At 40.1% G+C, this 22,048-nt stretch overlaps 4 protein-coding genes across 5 annotated transcripts; 1 reads left to right on the plus strand and 3 right to left on the minus strand.

The window, feature by feature from the left end:
- Positions 1 to 309: 309 nt before the first annotated feature.
- LOC106437933 lies at positions 310 to 3,377 on the minus strand. Of its 2 annotated transcripts, none has more exons than XM_022712654.2 (3): positions 2,005 to 2,417; positions 1,379 to 1,875; positions 310 to 1,276 (listed from the first exon to the last, which is right to left on the minus strand). In XM_022712654.2, the coding sequence occupies exons 2-3, from the start codon at positions 1,739 to 1,741 to the stop codon at positions 512 to 514; spliced, it is 1,128 nt and encodes a 375-aa protein (XP_022568375.1). In that variant the 5' UTR covers positions 1,742 to 1,875; positions 2,005 to 2,417; the 3' UTR covers positions 310 to 511. The 2 variants fall into 2 exon arrangements, with proteins under 2 accessions (XP_022568375.1, XP_013734408.1); XM_013878954.3 differs by lacking the exon at positions 310 to 1,276 and having other exon boundaries at positions 1,553 to 1,875; positions 2,005 to 2,112; positions 2,180 to 3,377.
- Positions 3,378 to 3,413: 36 nt separating this feature from the next.
- Positions 3,414 to 4,403, minus strand: LOC125592555 (signaling mucin HKR1-like). The gene has a single exon (XM_048767789.1). The coding sequence runs from the start codon at positions 4,401 to 4,403 to the stop codon at positions 3,414 to 3,416; it is 990 nt and encodes a 329-aa protein (XP_048623746.1).
- A 602-nt stretch (positions 4,404 to 5,005) lies between these two features.
- Positions 5,006 to 6,487, minus strand: LOC106437936 (RING-H2 finger protein ATL56). The gene has a single exon (XM_022712655.2). It carries the CDS (start codon positions 5,891 to 5,893, stop codon positions 5,399 to 5,401), a length of 495 nt encoding a protein of 164 aa, XP_022568376.1. The 5' UTR covers positions 5,894 to 6,487; the 3' UTR covers positions 5,006 to 5,398.
- A 14,096-nt stretch (positions 6,488 to 20,583) lies between these two features.
- Positions 20,584 to 21,398, plus strand: LOC106443544 (EG45-like domain containing protein 2). The gene is made up of 3 exons (XM_013885099.3): positions 20,584 to 20,786; positions 20,887 to 21,073; positions 21,228 to 21,398. Exons 1-3 carry the CDS (start codon positions 20,672 to 20,674, stop codon positions 21,232 to 21,234), a joined length of 309 nt encoding a protein of 102 aa, XP_013740553.1. The 5' UTR covers positions 20,584 to 20,671; the 3' UTR covers positions 21,235 to 21,398.
- The last annotated feature ends 650 nt before the right edge of the window (positions 21,399 to 22,048 follow it).

Here is a 22,048-nt window from a genome sequence, read left to right on the forward strand (position 1 = left end):
AGTGCTGCAGCTCCGCGCTCACACTTAACCAAATTTGCAAAAATATACGTGACCCGTTCCCAGTACTGCAGCTACGCGTTCACACTTAATCAAATTTTCAAAAAATTATGAGATCTATTCTCAGCGCTGCAGCTCCGCACTCACACTTAATCAAATTTGCAAAAAAAAAAATTACGAGATCCATTCTCAGTGCTGCAGCTCCGCGCTCACACTTAATCAAATTTGCAAAAATTACGAGATCCGTCCTCAAACGCCAACTCTACAACATCTCAGCGATCAAAGCCATACAAGGAAAAATAAAAACAAACATGAAGAATTCAAGCATCATATAAAAGGAGTCCAACATGATCGATCATAATAGCAAAAACCAACAAGAAGACCACCATCCATATCCGAAAAAGATCAACATGATCAAATCATAGCAAGCAAATAAAACCAAAGTCTTAAAAAACAGCAACAAAATAAAAGATAGAAGCGGCCACACAGGGCCTCGACAATCACACGAACCAAACTACGGGCGCGAAGGAACCTGACCCTCACGCCTCACAGCCGAAGCACATGCACGCTCAGCCACGCGACGACGCTTTGCTTCCTCACGAGGACGATCTTCCTCTTTACCTCTCGCCTTAGCCGCATCCTCAATCCCCGCAGTCAGAGAAAGATGAACAGGAGAGAGTGGACGAGTAAAATCAAAGGAAGGGAGATCAGCCAATTCATTAGGTTCAAACTCAACACGAACAACCAAGTTTGCCTTCTCTTTCCTCTGGACCAATTCATTCTCAAGATGCTTAACCTTACCATCAGGAATACTTATTCCCTCTTTCCTCCTCCTGGCAGCATCAAGCACTCCCATGATCTGATTCAATCCATGCATAGACGTGCGAACAACCTTCTGATTCTCCACATACCTCCGCACCTTTTTCATATGAGAATTGAAAGTAGCCAGCACATCATCATGTCTTGTTACTGCCCAACGATACTTCCTGCTCGCCACTTCCTTTTCCTTCTTAAAACGTTCCAAGTCGACCGCTTGACGCTTCTTCACCCGCTCAGCTTCCAAAGCTATCTTTGCAGTGAGTTTTTCAACTTCTTCCAATGCATCCGAGGACACTTTCTTCTCAGCCTCATACTTGCCGCACAGAGCCGCCTTTTCCTCGGAATTATCAGCCTTGTCCTTAATAGAAGCAAGCTTAGCCTTCGTTTTCTCAAGCTCCGCCTTCACCTCTTCAAGCTCCTCATCTTGATTAACCACCAATTTGTTCGCAAATTTTGTAGCCTGCACAAAAACAATACATAAAATTCTTTATTTCGAAACCACAAACTCATAAAATTAAGAAAAGCACACAAAAAAATTTGAAGAGAGAAACAATTATCTTACAATGGCCAAGTGACGAGCGAACTCTTGATACCACTCACCACGCCTAACTTGGTCAAAAGGCAAACCATCAACACCACCAGGTGATTGAAACAACTTGAAAAGATCACCACATCCCGAGGACAAACCGTTGAACGAATGCTCAAACGGTTCAAACGTAGCCTTCTCCGCAGCAGGCAACTCAACCACCGAAGGCAGCTCAACATCAGAGCTCGCAACTTTGCAAGATTTCGAAGCCGGCGCGTCCTTGGATGAATGACCAGCGGCAGCTCTTTTCTTCACAACCTTCTCACTGCCAGCAACAACAACCTCCCTTCCAGAAACACCAGTGGGCGGTACAGGAGATGTCGTGCTAGTAAGACCCATAACAATATTACGAGCAGATGTCAAAAGTTCCACACCGGGGGTACCAGACTAAACAACAGAAGCATCGGCACTACCTCCAGCAAAACAGTCAACCAAACTCGGAATCTCGCTCAAATCCATCTTCCTCCAACAAGCTACATTCGTAAAAAAGAAAACCGTACAAAATCAGTGACGTTTCAGAGCCAAGATCAAGCAATCAAAGGCATTTAACCCAGCAAAAAAAAAAGAAAAAAAAAAGAAAAGAAAGAGTGTATATTTTCAACCTGAGTCAATAAACGGAATGCACTGCCAAACCTCCGACCGCCAGGCCTTAAAGTAGTCCACGCACTCACTATCACCAGGAGCAAGAGGAACACCAACTAAGTGACGACCTACAAAACAAGACAACAGTCAAATAAGAATTTTTTTAAACAAATACACCTATAAGAATTAAACTACCATTGTAAGATTTCCAACTACTCCTAAAAGGGGCACTCATATCAGAAACATCAGGAACCGGCGAAGTTGCAATTCGAACATAAAAAAACTTCTTAATCCAACATAAAGTTTTTCTCTTCCTCTCCCTTACAGCACCACAGCCAGTCTTCATAGACACATAAAAAGCCCCATCCGTCTTATCACACCGAGTAATATGCGCTATACGTTCAAACAAACATAGGCTCATGTGAACACCAATATCCGTGGCCGTGAACAGAGCCGCAACTATATTTCGAATTGCAGCAGGAGTAAGTTGAGCCAGTGCAATAAGATGATCATCACAATACGCCAGCAGCAACCTCGGGAGGGGAAACCACAAATGATACTCGGTGAACCAGAAGTCATAAACACAAAGCCACCCATCCGGAACCGTCCACGGACGTTCATCCTCGCCGGGAATACGCGCTTTTATGACGCCATTACAACAACAGTTGGCTGAGATCCACTTGATTGTATCATCATCAACAATAGAAGGAAATGACTCCGATGGATCCGGATGATTAACAAGAGGACCTATGAAACTCCTAGGCCTTTCCCTCGCCTTCCTAACCCTCGTTTTCTTCTTCTTCACATAGCCACAAGGATCACCAAAGGCATCAAGCGAATCAGCATGGGAGGCAGCCAAGCTTTCTTGTTTTATTTTTCTCAAAATATCGATAACGTTGGCTCGACGATCACTGCCTCCATCGGCATCATCCCTCTCATCGCCTACAACAGCGATTCCTAGACTACCACTAACACCGCTTTGCTCACCACTAAAACTATCCTGCTCATCACTAAAATCATCACACTCACCACTAAAATCACTACGTTCATCAAAACCATCTTGGTCACCCATCTCATCATCTCCAACAGCATCATAATCACCGTCACTAGCAAACTTTTCTTGCTCACTTTCCTCACCAACATTAACGTCACTGGTTCCATTCTGCTTATCATCGGCGTCTCCCAGAGCACCATCATCTTCAACATCAACGTTTTCAACATCATCATCTCGTCTATCATCTCCAGCGGCATTATCAAATTCACTATCAGCACCATCCACAGATTCCTCACTATGAGAACTCGAGTGCGAACTACCATCAGAGGAACTCGTAGTTTTCGACGACGACTCTCTCGCTCGAGAGGATTTCGCCAACTGCATCTACTCATGTTCCCAAACAGTTTCCAACATAGTCTTCTTCACCAAAGATGACTAACTCGAGACAACAGGAAGCGTTTTCAAAGACAACTTCGACCCTCCAACACCAGGCTCCGCCACCAAATTTGTCCTGTGCTCATCAAAAAGAAACCTGGTCCCTTCCTCGATCAAACTCGCGCTTACCCTGTCTTCTGCTTCACTTCCCGTAAGAGTACCTAACTCAACAACAATGACAGATTCGGCAATCTCCGACCACGACTTGCGGCCATCAGCAAGCTCCATCTTACGAACTAACAAAGACAGCTGCTCACAAGCAACCTTCCCATCCAACGGCATACCAATCGACGAACTCAGCTCCGACTTTTCCATCACCGACGGCATGCTTGGCACAACAGAAGATAAGTTCGGAATGAGAGACGGGCTCGAACCAGTAGACGACGAGCTCAACCCCACCTCACCGCGACACGGCTCTATCGACAACGGCAAGCTTGGGACAGCAAGCGACAAGCTCGAACCAAGAAATGAGCTAGGAACAGACGAGCTTGAAACAAAAGCCGAGCTCGTCCCCACCAATGGCAAGCTCGTGCCCTCCGCATCCAGACCACACTCTTTCATCGACAAAGGATCCGAAGCAGCAACAGACGAGATCGAACTCGAAGCCACCATCGACGAGTTCGGAGCAACAGGAGATGAGCTTGGAATCGCCACTAACGAGTGTGGAGCAACAGGAGACGAACTCAGAGCCAACATTGACAAGCTCGGAGCCGCCATTGACGAGTTCGGGACATCAGGAGGTGAGCTCGGAGCCGCCATCGACGAGCTCGGGACATCAGGAGGTGAGCTCGGAGCTGCCATCGACGAGCTCGGAACATCAGGAGGCGAACTTGGATCCGCCATCGACGAGCTCGTAACAACAGGAGATGAGCTTGAAGCCGCCATTAACGAGTTCGAAGCAACATGAGACGAATTCTGAACCACCGTTGACGAGCTCGGAGCCGCCATTAACAAGCTCGTGACATCAGGCGGCAAGCTCGGCGCCACCATTGACGAACTCTTCTCAAACCTTCTACGGGTGACGAGCTCAACCCCTTTTTAAACGAGCTCAGCCTCTCTTCTCCCACACCTCAGAACACGACCTCAACCCCTTTTCAAACGAACTCAGCCTCTCTTCTCCCACACCTCAGAACACGACCTCAACCCCTTTTCAAACGAACTTAGCCTCTCTTCCCCACATCACAGACCACGACCAAACAACCTTTTTTTTAAAAAAAACGAGCTCAACCTCTCTTCTCTCACACCACAGACCACGACCAAAACCCCTTGCTTCCGCCTGTTTTCAACGAGCACAGCCCTTTTTAGAAAAAAAAAAATGGCGGCAGAGAAGAGATAGGGAGCAAGGAGGACCACTCAAAAAAAAAAAATATAAAAACACCGATAAAAGATAAAAAGACAAGACACAAAAGAAAGTTTTTTTTTTTTTAACTTGCTTCCAAATGGGGGACAAAAACTAAAAAAAATAAGAGACCCAACCATCACTTATATAGGAAAGGAAAAACGTGTTGCCCTATTTCCCGACAATTCCCGAGCCTGACCTGATTTTCTCAGACAGAAGATTCCAGTAAGAATTCACCAAGATTCCACACTTGGCAAACTGTGGGGGGGGAGACAATTGTTGGAGATGAGCTTAGCACAGGTCCATTAAGAGCTAAGCCCAAAATCAGGCCCGACCAGTTAAACAACAATTGATGATTTCGCTAGAAGACAAAACGTACGTCACTATAAATAGAAGACGTCAGACTCATTGAAAGGACAGCCAGAAACGTACAGAAAGTACAGAAAATGAGAGCATCGCCTCTTCATCATAGACAAAGTGTTGGACGATCTCGACCACGTCCAGACGACCTCAGACCATAAAATAGAAAGATACTTGTTTAGACGAACTGTTTAAACGAGCATCTTTAGTTCTTGTAATTGACCGAGCTTGTTTATTCTTGACTATTAATACGAAAATCTCCACCCCTTTACATCATTTATAAATATTACATCATACCGGATATGGAAACAACACTAACCCTAGCTCTGCAAACAGGACAAGTCGCGGCTTTGAGCAACCAAGTGTCCACACACTTCCGATGGAACACGTGTCCGCAGCCGGGAAGGTTCCGACACCATTGTCCCTGTCTGAACCCATCAAGACAAACCACGCAATCGCTTCCGTACCTTGTGGTGGGTTCGTAGAATTTGAATTCTGGAAGCTTTTTAACGAATCTTGAAGATAAACCATCAGAGAATACGTGGCGGCGGTTACGTCGGCGACGTCGTAGGTGGCGATGGAGAGAGGAGATGAGGAAAGGGAGAAGAAGAAGAGATGCGATGCTGAGAAGGAGGAGGAAGAGAAAGAATACTGATATCATGATAGCGCCTACGAGGAAGAGAGAGAGAATTTTCGTTTTGGGCTTTGGCGGTGGTGGTGGTGGAGACGCCGAGGTATACGGTGTCTCGCCGTAGATTCTGTTATCATTCGTCGGAGGCATCGCACAATAAAAAGAATTCGTTTTTGGCTTCTCTGTCTTGTTTCTTTTACACCTGAATCTAATGGGAAAAGCTGAACACGGAATGCTTCGATATTTTTGTGAGCTGAAGTTCTAAAAATGAGAGATATTTCTTTTTTGAAACATGACGCAATCATAAAGTTTACAGAGAAACGGTCATGTGTCAGTGATTTTTAATTTTACTTTGGGCTTTGGATCATGTGAAAGCACTTTTAATATGGTTTTGTTTTGGCTCCATGTCGGAAATTTATAACAGGTATGTATCGAGCTATATAATAATACCTTCTTTTTCTTTTTTGAGCAACATAATAATAATACCTTATGTCTGTCTAGGCGTGGGCATATTAACCGAAACCCAAATCCGAACCGATCCAAAAAATTCAAACCGAAAACCGAACCGAAGTTTAAAAAAACCCGAACAGGTTTAGGATTCAACCAGTCCGGATATCCGTACCCGATTGGTTATATCCGATACCCGAACCAATTACCCGAAGTACCCGAATATATATATTACTAACCCTAAGCTTACATCTTCCATTCTCATTCATCTTTCCGTCTTCTCTTTCTTCAACGTATATGTTCAATACATACTTAAACTCATTTTATGACCGATTACATGTACGAATCACTATACTTTGCGATTTTGATTTATGTTTGACTACAAGTAGGATTTGCGGTTTGTTTTTTATTTGTTCTTTACACATGCATGAGCTCAAACATTCATGATTATCCAGGTTTGATTTCTGTTTAATTTTGATGTCTTTTTTATTTTGATTTATGAATAGATGGATTTTTTACCATTTTCTATTCAGGATAATACAAATAGAAATTACACAAAGAAAAAGAATACAAACTCGTGTTCCTCAACGTAATAACAAATCAGAAAGATCATAAATCTTATATTAAGTTGTTCAATCTTCTAACTTCAACAATATTGTTTCTAGTCTCACAAAGGCAAATCAAGGATAAATAGATTTTTTTTATTTGTTACACAGTTCGGTTATACCCGAAATGTTAAATTGAAGAAAGAAATGGAGCCAAAGGAGGAGTTGAGTTGAGTTTGGGTCTTGTGCAAGAATAGGGCAAGTCTTCCAGAGATTGTCTGATAGGCTTCAGGAGTGTTATAGAAGGGCTTCAGAGGAGTCTAAGATACTATGAAGCTGGTGCAAACATAGGGTCAAGTCCAGGAGGGACTTAGACACCATTTGGAGATAGTTGGGTGATAGTGCGAAAATAAGGTGAGGTACAGACAGGTGGTCCGTACCATCGACCGTACTTGTTCCGGATAAACCCGAAGTGAAGAAGTGCAAAGATAGGGCGCCGGTTCAGAAAGAAGAGAGGCGACCTGAGCTGTAGCAGCTTGTGGACGTTTGTGGATAAGGCCAGGCTGTCATGAGCTGAAGTGAGCTGCAAAGTTAAAGGAGCATGGACCATGTATCTGGTCTGATACATGGGAATGTTCATAGGAGCTTATAAGCAGCCAATCAGAAGCCAGCCCTTGCCTTGGCCAGATTTGAATTAACCAATCAGACACCATCATCTATCATCCAATCACAAGACATCACACAAATTGCAAACTCACCCTCCATCCTAGCCATCCATTCATCTCAAGTTATTTCTATCCATTAGATTAAGGGTTTATGTAATTGCAAAGTGTAAAACCTATATAAAGGCTATGCAGTGGCGATTTGTAACCCTAAGGGAGTAAGGGGGATTCCCCCTCTCCACTTCATGAATGAAAAACTTGTTCTTGAATCTGAAACCTAATCTCTAATCTCTTATTCTCCTAATCTCCCAGTCACTTAATCTCTGTTCCTAAGTCTCTTATTCTCTCATAAACACTCTCATCAATCTCTCTTTCTAAATCACCTAGAGCAAGCTCTCATCTTTCTCCATTGGAGTTTATACACACACATACAACCAGAGAAGAGAACTCTACAAATCTCATATGGAATCAGAGCCAGGTTCATCAGAACATGAGCTGAAGCTTCCGCAAGTCCACAGCTCACGCTTCACCTCAAAACCAAACCATTGAGGCTTTCCCATCCGGTTCAGTCCCTTGTGAAAAAGAAGGCTGAAGCTTGGCGATTTCCCTTGGTTCCTCATCATGTTCTCTACCTGCTCAGATGGAGATTATCCTTGGAGGCAAAGGCGTATGGAGAGGCCTAACTAACCTGACTCCAAAGCTCTTTGTCCAAGAGAAGTTTCACATCCGGCTACAAGAGTATGGTGTGAAGAGTTTGGCGCCTAGATGTTCTGAAGAAAGGAGGGTCTTTTGAGTTGATGGTACAAGATGGTGGCCATGAACTGAAGGAGAAGGAGGTGGGTGATGATCCAGACTCTCATATCCAACTAAAGCCATGGCCGGTTTCACAAAATGCAAAAGGAATCAACCTGGTTTCTTGTTGTAAGCGATTCCATAAACCATCTTGATATTGAGCTTGTGTTGTTGACTGGTTGTGATGTTCTGATGTGATTGAAAACCTGAGGATTGTTTAAAAGATTACTAAATGAAATAAAATGAATTTAGAATCTGTCGCAGGATGCTTAAAGAGCTTGGTTTCCTAGTAATCCTTACATCGTACTAGTTATACTAGGTTTACTAGCAGCAGTGTAAGCGCTTTGAAAAATGTCTAGTAACTTATAAGTATTACGAGGATTACTTGATATGTTAATATGCTTAGCTCTGGTTCATAATGGTGCTTGTTGTGATTGATTGAATCTGCTTGCATACATGGATTGAAACCGAATTGAAAGCTGTTGCATATAGTCTTGTGGCTGTCTTACATTGAAGCATTAGATTCATGTCTAAATTGCTGAGTAAAGAAGCTTTAAAAATGCCTAAGTGGCTTTCATAAATCTGGAAAAGAAAGTGCTTGTGCTTAGAGAGGTTGCTTGCAAGGATAGAACTTGAAAATGACTTGTTTTAATCTATTGCAATGCTTGTGAGATTGAGAACCAAACTTGATGATTAATCAAGAATTGAGCCCAATACTCTTGTGTCTTATCTTTACTGGAGTATGAGTGGTGTTTCAGGTTCACAAGAAGTGTTCTTGGCTCACCACCTATCCAAGACAAGAGGAAGACTTGATCCATTGTGTGGAGCAATGGGAAGATACTTGTGTGTAGAAGCCGGTTTAAGAAGCGCAGGCCACGAGGTTGTTGAGCTCCTAGTTCAAGACACACAAGAGGAAGACTTGATCCATTGTGTGGAGCAATGGGAAGGTGCTTGTGTGTAGAAGCCGGTTTAAGAAGCGCAGGCCACGAGGTTGTTGAGCTCCTGGTTCAAGACACACAAGAAGAAGAAGGTCACCATCTAAGTCATGAGGAAGGCCGGTGATCTGAGGGTACTTCAAGCTGAAGGCAAAAAGGGTGGATCAGTGATTTAAGCCCAGCTGTTAGGGTGGTGTGCTCCTGGTCTTGAAGTTCATTGAGGCTCATTTCAAGCTTGAACCTATACTCAATTCAAACTTGCGGTGGGGATTCAAATGAGCAACCTGAAGAGCCAAAGTTCAAGACATGTTTCCTCCTTATCATTACAAGAAAATGATAAGATGAAGCCTATTGCCAACATTCTGTGGAGAAGTCCACAGCCTGCTCCAAAGAGGGTAGAGAGGATGTTGTGACAATGGAGAGATGAAGCCTATTGCCAACACTCTGTGGAGAAGTCCACAGCCTGCTTCAAAGAGGGTAGAGAGGATGTTGTGACAATGGAGAGATGAAGCCTATTGCCAACATTCTGTGGAGAAGTCCGCAGCCTGCTCCGAAGAGGGTAGAGAGGATGTTGTGACAATGGAGAGATGAACCCTATTGCCAACATTCTGTGGAGAAGTCCGCAGCCTGCTCCAAAGAGGGTAGAGAGGATGTTGTGACAATGGAGAGGTGACTTGCGGTTCTGTCCATGGTGGTTTAGTCACCATAGCCTACACATCAGATGAGTGTAGAGAGGACATTAGACATGCAAGGAAGAGCATAACCAGGAGGGTGATGCAATTAAGACCAAGACCATTGCAAGCTGATCATGGAGAAGTGGGGCTGTAAGTAACAAGTCTGGAGAAGATGGAGGTGTTCCCACAAGAATGATCATAGAGCTTAGTATGCGCTCATCTTCAAGCTTGGACCTTCCCTATACTCGGTCTCAAGCTTGAGGGGGAGTGTTGGTGAGCTTGCATAATAAGAGAAGGAGAGCTGATAAGCTTAGCAAGTGAGGGACTCAAGTGGTGTGTGAAGAGCAGCCACTCCTCACCAAAGCAAAAGGAGCTAGGCATGTCTTACCTGATGGAGATGGCAAGAAGCCACGAGAGAAGGGAAGACTCAGGCCGGTCCAGTCACTCCTCACCAAAACAAAAGGGAAGTTTCCCCGTACTCAATTTCAATTCATCATTTTCAATCATATCTAGTAATCCGTTAGGAATACTAGTTTTACTAGACGACAACATATCTAGTAATCTATAAGGAATACTAGTCTTACTAAGACGGTCTATAAGCATGAATTGATTGAGTTATGTTACTTGATAAGTACTGATACACTTGTGGATTAATGTATCAGGTACCTTACTTGGAGACTCATTGGAGAGGATCAGGCCGCTCCTAGCCTTTCAAGATGGCATGAAGTCCGGTGAAAGGGGGAGACACTAAACCGGTTCTATAAAAGAGTCCAAGAAGGTGTGGTGAAGTGTGCGCAAAACTTGAAGTGTTGCTGCACCTGTTTAGGCCGTGATCTAGAGCTTCTTGTGTCCAACCACACTGGTTCTAAGGCACAAGAGTTCACTGGCCAATCCCTAGGCCTTGTTGGCTCTACTCTTTTTCCCTCGTCAAGGTTTTGTCCCAAAGTGTTTTCCTTGGTGAAGTTTTTAATGAGGGAGTTCTTCAAGGTTCCAAACTTGACTTAGGATCGCCTAGAGTCAAGCTTGAGGGGGAGTGTTAACTTGAAGAAAGAAATGGAGCCAAAGGAGGAGTTGAGTTGAGTTTGGGTCTTGTGCAAGAATAGGGAAAGTCTTCCAGAGATTGTCTGATAGGCTTCAGGAGTGTTATACAAGGGCTTCAGAGGAGTCTAAGATACTATGAAGCTGGTGCAAAGATAGGGTCAAGTCCAGGAGGGACTTAGACACCATTTGGAGATAGTTGGGTGATGGTGCGAAAATAGGGCGAGGTACGTACAGGTGGTCCGTACCATCGACCGTACTTATTCCGGATCAACCCGAAGTGAAGAAGTGAAAAGATAGGGCGCCGGTTCAGAAAGAAGAGAGGCGACCTGAGGTGTAGCAGCTTGTGGACGTTTGTGGATAAGGCCAGGCTGTCATGAGCTGAAGTGAGCTGTAAAGTTAAAGGAGCATGGACCATGTATCTGGTCTGATACATGGGAAGGTTCATAGGAGCCTATAAGCAGCCAATCAGAAGCCAGCCCTTGCCTTGACCAGATTTGAATTAACCAATCAGACACCATCATCTATCATCCAATCACAAGACATCACACAGATTGCAAACTCACCCTCCATCCTAGCCATCCATTCATCTCAAATTATTTCTATCCATTAGATTAAGAGTTTATATAATTGCAAAGTGTAAAGCCTATATAAAGGTTATGTAGTGGCGATTTGTAACCCTAAGGGAGTAAGGGGGATTTCCCCTCTCCACTTCATGAATGAAAAACTTGTTCTTGAATCTGAAACCCTAATCTCTAATCTCTTATTCTCCTAATCTCTCAGTCTCTTAATCTCTGTTCCTAAGTCTCTTATTCTCTCATAAACACTCTCATCAATCTCTCTATCTAAATCACTGTTGGGGTCAAAATCGGTCACGACGGAATCAATGTCTGAAAGTCCGTAAAAATCGGCATGAACGTTTTTACGAAAAATAAATCTTCGGAAAAGATTTATTCTTACGAAGACCCCTGCGGAAGAAATACGAGACATCAAAAAAAAGCGCGAAAAAGGTCGCACGGTCGCTACGTAGCGACCGCGCTCGAGCCAAGCTTGGTCGCCACGTAGCGACCGAGCACACGTCTCGCTCGGTCGCTATGTAGCGACCGAGCGTCTGTCCCGCTCAGTCGCTACGTAGCGCTCAAGCCAAGCTCGGTCGCTACGTAGCGCTCAAGCCAAGCTCGGTCGCTACGTAGCGACCGAGCGTCCGTCCCGCTCGGTCGCTACGTAGCGAACGAGCGTGCGTTCCGTTTGGTCGCTACGTAGCGACCGAGCTCTTCCGAAAAGTTGATACGCCACGAATACATGCATTCTCGTCTACCCTTCGATGCTGTCTCCCGAAGACCGTAGCGAACCCATTTCATGTTTTCCGCCATCGAAGTCATCAATCAAACTTTACGATAAAACCCGCGGAAAGTTCGTTTTTATCGAAAGAAGTCGTAATAAACGCTTCAAGTCGAAAGACGGCCCAAAGGGACCTAAGGCATGACTCGAAGCCCACCTTACTATTTCTTAACCAGCAGCCCGTAAACCGTGGGACGGTTTACGCTTGGTTCGCAAAGAAAGATAAATGTCAAGTTTCCGCAGATAAATACGAAATTTTGAAGATAATTACGAAGATCGGGAAAAATAGAATATCTCCATTCTTAGGCTATGACGGCTTAAGGTCAGAAGGAGAAAAGCGTAAACCGACCTAGGAGCGAGTATATAAGGAGTCCTAGGCGAGAAGCATGGAGGACAACTTTTTAGACTCAGAACTCTCGGCACTTAAAAACTCTGAGGCATTATTCTCGACATGCTCTGTTTCCATGACTGGCACCCGATTACCAGACGAACGTGCACAAGCAGTTCGATCTCTTGGTTCACTCTTGAATTACGTTTGGCTTGATCCTCGAAAGGGGTACGTAGGCAGCCTTTCATAAGGTTCAGTCCGAAATCAATCAAAAACCTTTTCTGTATTTTATTTTATCTTTTGTTATCGAGCTGCGAGTCAACTAGGTTTGAGATTTTAGGCCGCTAGAACTAGGTAACTCGCTGAGATTTTAGGCCGCTAGAACTAGGTAACTCGCTGACAGCCTTTGCGGCCAAAGCTTTTATGATCTCTTGTAATGATCGCAACGCTCTCACGCGGACTCGAAATAAGATCTACTGTTTTCTCTAAACTCGTTTGTTATCTTTTCATGATTTCCGCATATATTTGGTCACTTGCCGTTGGCTCTCGCAGAGATCCGGGACCTCTGGGAAATTCGGGTTTTCCTAGTTTCCTAATTTAAACATAAATCGACAGTGTGAATTTCGGTTCCCACAATCACCTAGAGCAAGCTCTCATCTTTCTCCATTGGAGTTTATACACACACATACAACCAGAGAAGAGAACTCTACAAATCTCATACGAAATAACCCGAACCCGAACCTTAAAAACCCGAACACGTTCCGAAGTATAAAATAACCCGAACGGGTTCTGTACCTCTCCATCCGAAAACCCGAAAACCCGACCCGAATCCGAACGGGTACCCGAACGCCCATGCCTATGTCTGTCTATAAGAATATCTTCTTATTCACTAAATTTTAAATATTATCTTGAAGGAAAAGGAAAAGATAATACTAGGACTTTCAAATTAATATATGTCGTTAGGGTAGTCTTAGTGATGAATGTATGTTTTATAACAAAAGATTTTGAGTGTGTTAGTTTTGGAATGCCATTTTTATCAATGGTCTCTTGCATAGTTGATTAGTGAAGAATACATATATCGCTAAAGAGAGAAAACGAGCGATAAGTCAGACAGAAAAAACTTTCTCGGTAAGACCACTTGTTATCTCAACAACATCGATTAGAAGACTCTCTTGGTGATCCCAGAAAGTTGCATTATGTTATAAACGTGAAGAATGAATGTCAAGAATACACTCACCGAAAATTGACATTTTCGTGTGTACGTATATTATGTGGAGCCTGCGTCACTATGCACGCACAGTAAATCCTAGTTTTTAACTTCTATATAAACGATCGTTTCGATCGATTGTAACATAATCATCCCTTCTTCTTCTTATAACACATTCTCTCTCGATATTTATCATATATCAGTATTATTTCCTTTCTGCGGATATGAAATTTCGTCCTTATTTAAATTTCTTGATACTATAAAATTATAAGTTATTTTATAACACGTTATCAACACGATCACTCTGCGATTCGGTAAAATTTATATGTATCATATTTACTCTGCTATAATGGCCGGTATACTGCCTATATTATTATTAATTATTTTATAGTGGTTGTTTTAATTATTATTATTTATCTATATTAATGCGGGCGGTAAGTCGCTTCGTTAATACACATTGATTGCTAATTGCACTATAATTATTGGCTTGGTTGTGCCGCCGCATAATCTATGTTATAATTTTTCTATTACCATAATGTTTATTATATTATGGTTATTATATAAATGTTTGGTCACCTATATCAAATACTATGAAATTTACGGAATTTGGTTGATTGATTATTACAGTATTTTCAGATTGATTTTCGGTTCGTACGATTTAATCCCAACGGTCACAAAGAAAAAATTTCAAAATTTTTACCCTTTTCAAATGGCTATGAACAGTGTTTTTCATCTATAAATACACTCATACTTCACTCATCTACTTCATCCAAAATATTTCATCTTCTCTCAAATATTTTCAAATCGCTCCATTTCGGTTTTTCATTGCAAGAAAGATGATTCGCATATTTTTGGTTTTATGTGCAATTCTAATTTTTGCTTCTATGTACGGTCTTTTTATTGGAGAATTTGCTCCTGGAGAATTTACGTTTAATGTCGGTTTACTTTTCTATGTGTTGTTTCTCCTTGTAATTGTGTGTATTATTAATATAAATGGTTCGTTTTAAAATTACAAAATTCTAATAAAATATATTATTTTGTGTTTTAGAAATACAAATGGCAAACATCGAGAAACTTCAGTTCCCGGCTCTGAAAATAACTGGCAAAAATTACATCAGATAGATCACAAATGTGAAACCTTACCTTGTAATGAAGAAGATAACCGAAACGATTAAAATCGGTAACAAATCGCCGCCCGAGCATATAGCCGAATCGATAATCTTCCTGAAGAAGCATTTAGATGAGAATCTAACGCACGACTATGCAAGCGTAGAAGACCCAGCTGAACTGTGGCAAGCCTTAAAGGAAAGGTTCGATAATCAGAGAGAAGTCAACCTCCCTCACGCTCTAGAAGAGTGGAAAAATCTGAGGTTCCAAGATTTTCAAAAGGTTGAGGATTATAATTCCGCTGTCCTAAGGATAGTTTCACTCTTGAAATATTGTGGTAACCCTGTCTCTGAGGCAAAAATGATGAATAAAACATACAACACTTTCCACAAACAGCTTCACTTCGTGCCCAAAATTTACAGAAAATGCGGGTACACGAGATTTTCTGAATTGATGGTTGCGGTCATGTTGGCTGAAAAGAACAATGAGCTCCTGATCAAAAACCACAATTCCCGACCTACGGGAGCCAAAGCATTTCCTGAAGTGAATGCTACGGCGATAGAAAATTCGGAAAGGAGAAACTAGACCAACCGAGGTCATGGTCACCGTTTCAACAGCAAACGTGGAAAAACTTACAATCCCAAATGGAATTGATCTAACAATTGGGTTAGATCCGGACAAGTTTCTAAGGGTAAAGAAACTCAAGAGGATACCACCCAGAAGCGTGAGATAATGTGTTACAGATGTGACTGTAAAGGACATTGGTCACGTACCTGTCGTACTCCTCCACATCTCTGTAAGTTATATCAAGAGTCCACGAAAGGCAAAGCTAAAGAAGTGAACATCACTGAAACTTTGAAGGGACATCGTACCTCGATGCCTCCGACTTCGCAAATGAACTGGACTAGATTACTCCTGAAGAGAGCCGAAATGCTTATAATAAGACTATTGAATAGTTTTAAGTATTGTCATGTATAATTATTACATTTCCTGTTTTAAACGAATAATGATGTTTTAACGTCACTTTAATGTATAATTATTGTGTGTTTCCTTATATGATTATTATATGAATGAATTTTATGTTTTTCATTTATTAATATTTATGACAATTTCATAAATGGATCAAAATGCTAATGGAGCAAAATCCAAGAAATGGATTCGAGAAATATGTATACCAGATAGTGAAACAACACACACTATTCTGAGATAAAAAATATATTTCTCTGATATAAAACCGACAAGAATTGTCATCAATACAATATCAGATCCTGCAGAAGTGATTTAAGGAACTGGTAAAGCAAACTTTACGTTGCCGAATGGAACAAAATTTTCCATAAATAATGCTCTATATTCTCCGAGTTCTAAAAGGAATTTGTTGAGTTTTAAAGACATTTATCTTCACGGATATGATACTCAGTCTGCAACTGAGGATGGAAAGAAATACATGTATGTAACTTCTGAGAAATGTGGCAGAAAACACATATTGGAAAAGTTTCCAGAACTTCCTTCGGGACTACATCATACTTATATCGATGAGATCGAATCAAATCTTGTAGTAAAACGGAACCCAGAAGAGTTCACATTATGGCATGATTGCCTCGGCCATCCAGGCACTACAATGATGCGTAAAATCATAGAAAGTTCACATGGTCATTCACTGAAAATCCAGGAGATTTCTCATGGGAATAAAATGACATGTGTTGCATGTTCTCTAGAAAAATTTATCGTAAGGCCATCGCCAACCAAAATTGATAAAGAATCACCAAAGTTCCTCGAAAGAATTCAAGGCGATATATGTGGACTTATACACCCACCTTGTGGACCATTCCACTATTTTATGGTATTAATTGACGCATCCAGTAGATGGTCACACGTTTGTCTATTATCATCTCGAAATGTAGCATTTGCGAGATTTCTAACTCTGATAATCAAACTGCGAGCACAGTTTCCTGATTATACTAGTAAAAAGGTTAGACTAGACAACGCTGGTGAATTCACATCCCAAGCATTCAATGACTATTGTATGGTAACAGGAATTGAAGTTGAACATTCTGTTGCTCATGTTCATACGCAAAATGGTTTGGCTGAATCTTTAATTAAGCGTCTGCAATTGATTGAAAGACCATTGATCATGAGATCAAAACTTCCAACCTCTGTATGGGGACATGCCATTTTGCATGCAGAAGCACTCATTCGGATCAGATCGAGTGCATACCATAAGTATTCCCCCACTACAGTTAGCGTTTGGTCGAGAACCAAACATTTCCCACTTTAGAATCTTTGGTTGTGCGGTATATGTGCCTGTAGCACCATCACAACGTACAAAGATGGGGACCACAAAGAAGATTGGGAATATATGTTGGTTGTGATTCTCCATCAATTATACGATATCTAGAACCACAGACTGGTGACGTCTTTACGGCACGTTTCACCGATTGTCATTTTGATGAGAAAGTATTCCCAGTTCTAGGGGGAGAAGACAAAAATGTAGAAAATGATATCAAATGGAGTGTATCTTCGTTACTATATCTTGATCCTCCTACTAAAGAGTCTGAACTAGAAGTTCGACGAATCATGCATTTACAGAGTATAGCTAATCAGCTACCTGATGCATTTGCGGATACCAAGACGGTAACTAAATCTCATATACCAGCCGTTAATGCTCCTGCTTGTATCAAAATATCAAATGAGCAAGGAAAAGCAGACGATACACGAGAGTCTAAAACACGCTTGCAGCGTGGCAGACCTGCTGGTTCTAAGAATAAAAATCCTAGAAAACAGAAGGATGTCAAGATAAATGACGCACCCAAAATAGCAGAAAGTATTTTGGAAGAAACAAATAATGAGGATACTGAGAAAGTTGAGCATCATGAGTCGGAAAATAATCATGAAATTTCTATCAACTACATCCATAATAAGAAGATATGGAATAGAAATGAACATGAAGATGTTGATGATGCTTTCTCATATATTGTGTCATGTGAAATAAATGAAGAAATCGATGATCCAAAACCAAAATCTATCTATGAATGTCAAAAGAGACATGATTGTAAACAATGGAAAGATGCAATACAAGCCGAACTTGATTCGCTCAATAAACAAGAAGTATTTGGATCCATTGTACTCACACCTGCAGATGTGAGACCAGTTGGGTACAAATGGGTTTTCGTTCGAAAGCGAAATGAGAAAAATGAGGTTAAGAGATACAAAGCTCGTCTAGTGGCTCAAGGTTTTTCTCAAAGACCTGGAATCGACTATGAAGAAACGTACTCTCCAGTTATGGATGCAATCACGTTTAGATTCCTGATGAGTCTAGCAGCTGATAAAAATCTAGAGATGCGTCTCATGGATGTTGTTACAGCTTATCTATATGGATCATTAGATACTGATATCTAAATGAAAGTTCCTGATGGATTTAAAATGCCAGAAGCATTAAGTTCCAAACCTAAAGAGTTATGTGCAATAAAATTGCAAAGATCATTATATGGGTTAAAGCAATCTGGACGTATGTGGTATAATCGTCTCAGTGATCATTTAACAAAAGAAGGATATGTGAATGATCCTATATGCCCATGTGTTTTCATCAAGAAAACAATATCCGGATTTTTAATAATCGCGGTATATGTTGATGATCTTAACATTATCGGAACTCAAAAGGAAATACAAAAGGCATCAGACTATCTCAAAGGAGAATTTGAGATGAAAGATCTTGGACAGACACAGTATTGTATTGGCCTACAAATAGAACATTCACAAAATGGTATATTTGTGCATCAGTCCACATACACTAAAAGAGTGTAGAAACGATTTAACATGGATAAATCAACTCCTCTTAGCACCCCGATGGCCGTTAGGTCACTTAATATTGAAAGTGATCTATTTCGACCACCTGAGGAGAAAGAAGAGATACTTGGTCTGTAAGTACCATATTTAAGTGCAATTGGAAAGCTGATGTACCTTGCAAATTATACACGGCCTGATATATCATTTGCTGTAAATCTTTTGGCAAGATTCAGCTCAACTCCAACTCGAAGACATTGGAATGGGATTAAACATATTTTTCGTTACCTCCAAGGGACCATTGATTTAGGCTTGTTTTATCCTAAAAGTTCAAAAGGTCAAATGGTTGGTTTTGCAGATGCAGGATATCTTTCAGATCCACACAAAGCTCGATCGCAAACAGGATACGTTTTCACGATCGGAGGCACTGCTATATCTTGGCGTTCTCAGAAACAAACGCTCGTGGCTACTTCTTCAAATCATGCTGAGATCATTGCACTCCATGAAGCAAGTAGAGAATGTGTTTGGCTAAGATCAATAAGCCGACACATCTGTTCAAGCAGTGGGATTGACGAAAATATAGAGCCAACTATTCTATATGAAGATAATGCAGCATGTGTTGCTCAAACAAAGGACGGATATATCAAAAGCGTTAGAACGAAGCATATTCATCCGAATTTCTTCTCATACACTCAAGAGCTCGAGAAGAAGAAAGAGATTGAAATGAGATATGTCCGATCATGCGACAATGCAGCTGACCTCTTCACAAAATCACTTCCAACTTCGGTATTCAGAAAACATGTCTATAACATTGGAATGCGTCATCAGAAGGAACTATGAGTGCTCATTCGAGGGGGAGCTTACGTAGTTGTACTCTTTTTACCTTACTATGGTTTTTCCCATTGGGTTTTCCTGGAAAGGTTTTTAACGAGGCAACAAAGACGTAAAGCAAGAAACTATAGTGACACTGGTCTCCAAGGGGGAGTGTTATAAACATGAAGAATGAATGTCAAGAATATACGCACCGAAAATTGACATTTTCGTGTGTACGTATATTACGTGGAGCCCGCATCACTATACACGCACAGTAAATCTTACTTTTTAATTTCTATATAAACGATCGTTTCGATCAATTGTAACATAACCATCTCTTCTTCTTCTTATAACACATTCTCTCTCGATATTTATCATATATCAGTATTATTATTTTTTTACCGGTATAAAATTTCGTCCGTATTTAAATTTTTTGATACTATAAAATTATAAGTTATTTATTTGTCCGGTTCAGTTCCCTCATCTGGCGATAAAACCTCTGATATCGTATGGGCCGGTCCAGCCCATTTAATCGTATGTTTGTTTACTAGTTGACACCATGACGAAGAGATGTTCGTCTCTTTTGTAAGAAATGTCAACAAAGCAATTTGGTTAGTCATACTCATACCTCACTTTACGAGTTTTATAGATCTGATCTGAACAGAATGAACTGATCAAATAAAGTAACTTATTTCAAAACAACATGTAATACAAGTTGACCTAACTCTTAACTTCCTAAGTAAAGATCATTTATATATAGTTACCTGTATTCTTCACTCGCTTAAGCAAATTACATAACTAGTAGCGAAGATAGAAAATGGTTTCACATGTACAGATGAATCTGCAAACCTAAAAGGATGTTTTATTTTTAAAAATTTTGAGTATCAAATGTGAAACACAATACAAGTTTCTCTAAACAGAGATCGAAGTAGACCAAAGACTTGGAAATAATGAAAACAATGTGAAAAACAAACAAAATTCAATAAAGTGAACTGCAAAGTTTCAAATCCTCTATTTCCTTGGAATTTTCCATCATAACATTATTATTTTCATTTAAGTCACCCATAATTCTAGGTGGAGTAAGAAAAATACGCCCCATCTGTTATGTCACAATTAATAATGGAAGACTCGAAGTAGACCAAAGACTTGGAAAAGTCTTTGAATCAAACAATATGATTTGCTATACATATAAATACTCGATGCCACCTCCTCCTAGCTTCATCACTTCACAAACCAGCAAGAACACATAATAAAAGAAAATGATAAAAATGGTGCTAAAGTTTGTCGTGACGGTGATAGTGTTTGCACAAATCTTAGCTCCAATTGCTGAAGCTGCTCAAGGAAGAGCCGTCTTTTACGACCCTCCCTACACTAGTGCGTATATTAAATATCAATGTTTTATATGTTATAAATCATTCTTTTTAATAAAGTAACTATTATTAATCATTGGTTACAAATCAATGATGTGATTCAGAGTCTGCTTGTTATGGAAATCAATACGAAACGATGGTGACTGGAGTCAGGAACAATCTGTGGCAAGGAAGCCGAGCTTGTGGTCGGAGGTACAGCGTTCGATGTATTGGCGACCTTAATCTCTCTCGTGACGCTTTTAGGGTCATTGCTAATACTAATGCCGGCAACGTCCGCGTCCAATACACTCCGTAAGTACATTCTCAAATCTACTATTCATCATTTTGTTTGAAGAATTTATATTAATATGTAATAATTAAACATTATTATATATTCATACATATGTTTACCTATTCTAATGAATTTGAAAAATTTATATACTTAATGTACAATTCTTTTTTGCAGGCTATGAAGAATAAGCAAAAGAAGGTGCAGAGTTGATTTCATGTGTAGTATTCCAATAAAACGAGAGGAACTGATGTATAATCTATATGTATGGATGGTCATTTGTGGTGAAATAAGTGTACTTTTTTCCATTGTGCTCAAATAAGAATTCCACTATTTCCTACTGCTAAACTTATTTTTTACAAAATATTATATTAACTAGATTAAGACCCGCCCCTTGCGCGGAATAAACATTATATATATAAATTATTTTATGTATTATATGTTCTTACATATTATGAAATAATAAATATACATTGAATAATTAAAAGTCAGTAACTATTACATATATAATTAAATTGGTGCGAACATATAAATCAATTTTATTAATCCAAAAAAAATTTTAAATTTTTTTATAGGATATGTAATTAAATTAAATTTAAATGATATTAACATACATAGTATATTTTTAATATTAATGTCTATTAAATAATTCTTTCTACTCATATGTTTTTTTGATCATGTGTATCTTTAATAGCAAAAATTTTAAATTACTAATAACAAAATTTTCATTGTGCGATTAATAATTTTAGTAATTTATAATTTAAAAAAATTTATCAATGTTAGTTCAAAACTTTTATCAAAAAAAATTATTCAAAGTAAATTTTGAAATTAAAATATTTATTTATTCAATATGGTTTATTGTTTAATTTAGAATGATATATATACATATATATTTTAAATCTAAATGATTAATTAAATTAAACTTTTATTTATATGATTTTGTAATCATTTGTATTTTGTCATAACAAAAATTTTAAACCATGGATCGCAAAATTTAA

Source organism: Brassica napus, chromosome C9 (assembly GCF_020379485.1).
Source record: "Brassica napus cultivar Da-Ae chromosome C9, Da-Ae, whole genome shotgun sequence".
Classification (NCBI taxonomy): Eukaryota; Viridiplantae; Streptophyta; class Magnoliopsida; order Brassicales; family Brassicaceae; genus Brassica; species Brassica napus.

Bases quoted from the DNA above. Each gene is read 5' to 3' on its own strand.
- LOC106437933 (XM_013878954.3), bottom strand. From the start codon at position 3,362: ATGCAGTTGGCGAAATCCTCTCGAGCGAGAGAGTCGTCGTCGAAAACT. The intron at 2,113-2,179 runs GTAGTTTAATTC...CTTGTTTTGTAG, and splicing joins TAGTTGGAAATCTTACAATG to GTCGTCACTTAGTTGGTGTT. The intron at 1,876-2,004 runs GTTGAAAATATA...TTACGAATGTAG, and splicing joins CATTCCGTTTATTGACTCAG to CTTGTTGGAGGAAGATGGAT.
- LOC125592555 (XM_048767789.1), bottom strand. From the start codon at position 4,403: ATGGTGGCGCCGAGCTTGCCGCCTGATGTCACGAGCTTGTTAATGGCG.
- LOC106437936 (XM_022712655.2), bottom strand. From the start codon at position 5,893: ATGCCTCCGACGAATGATAACAGAATCTACGGCGAGACACCGTATACC.
- LOC106443544 (XM_013885099.3), top strand. From the start codon at position 20,672: ATGATAAAAATGGTGCTAAAGTTTGTCGTGACGGTGATAGTGTTTGCA. The intron at 20,787-20,886 runs GTGCGTATATTA...GATGTGATTCAG, and splicing joins TTACGACCCTCCCTACACTA to AGTCTGCTTGTTATGGAAAT.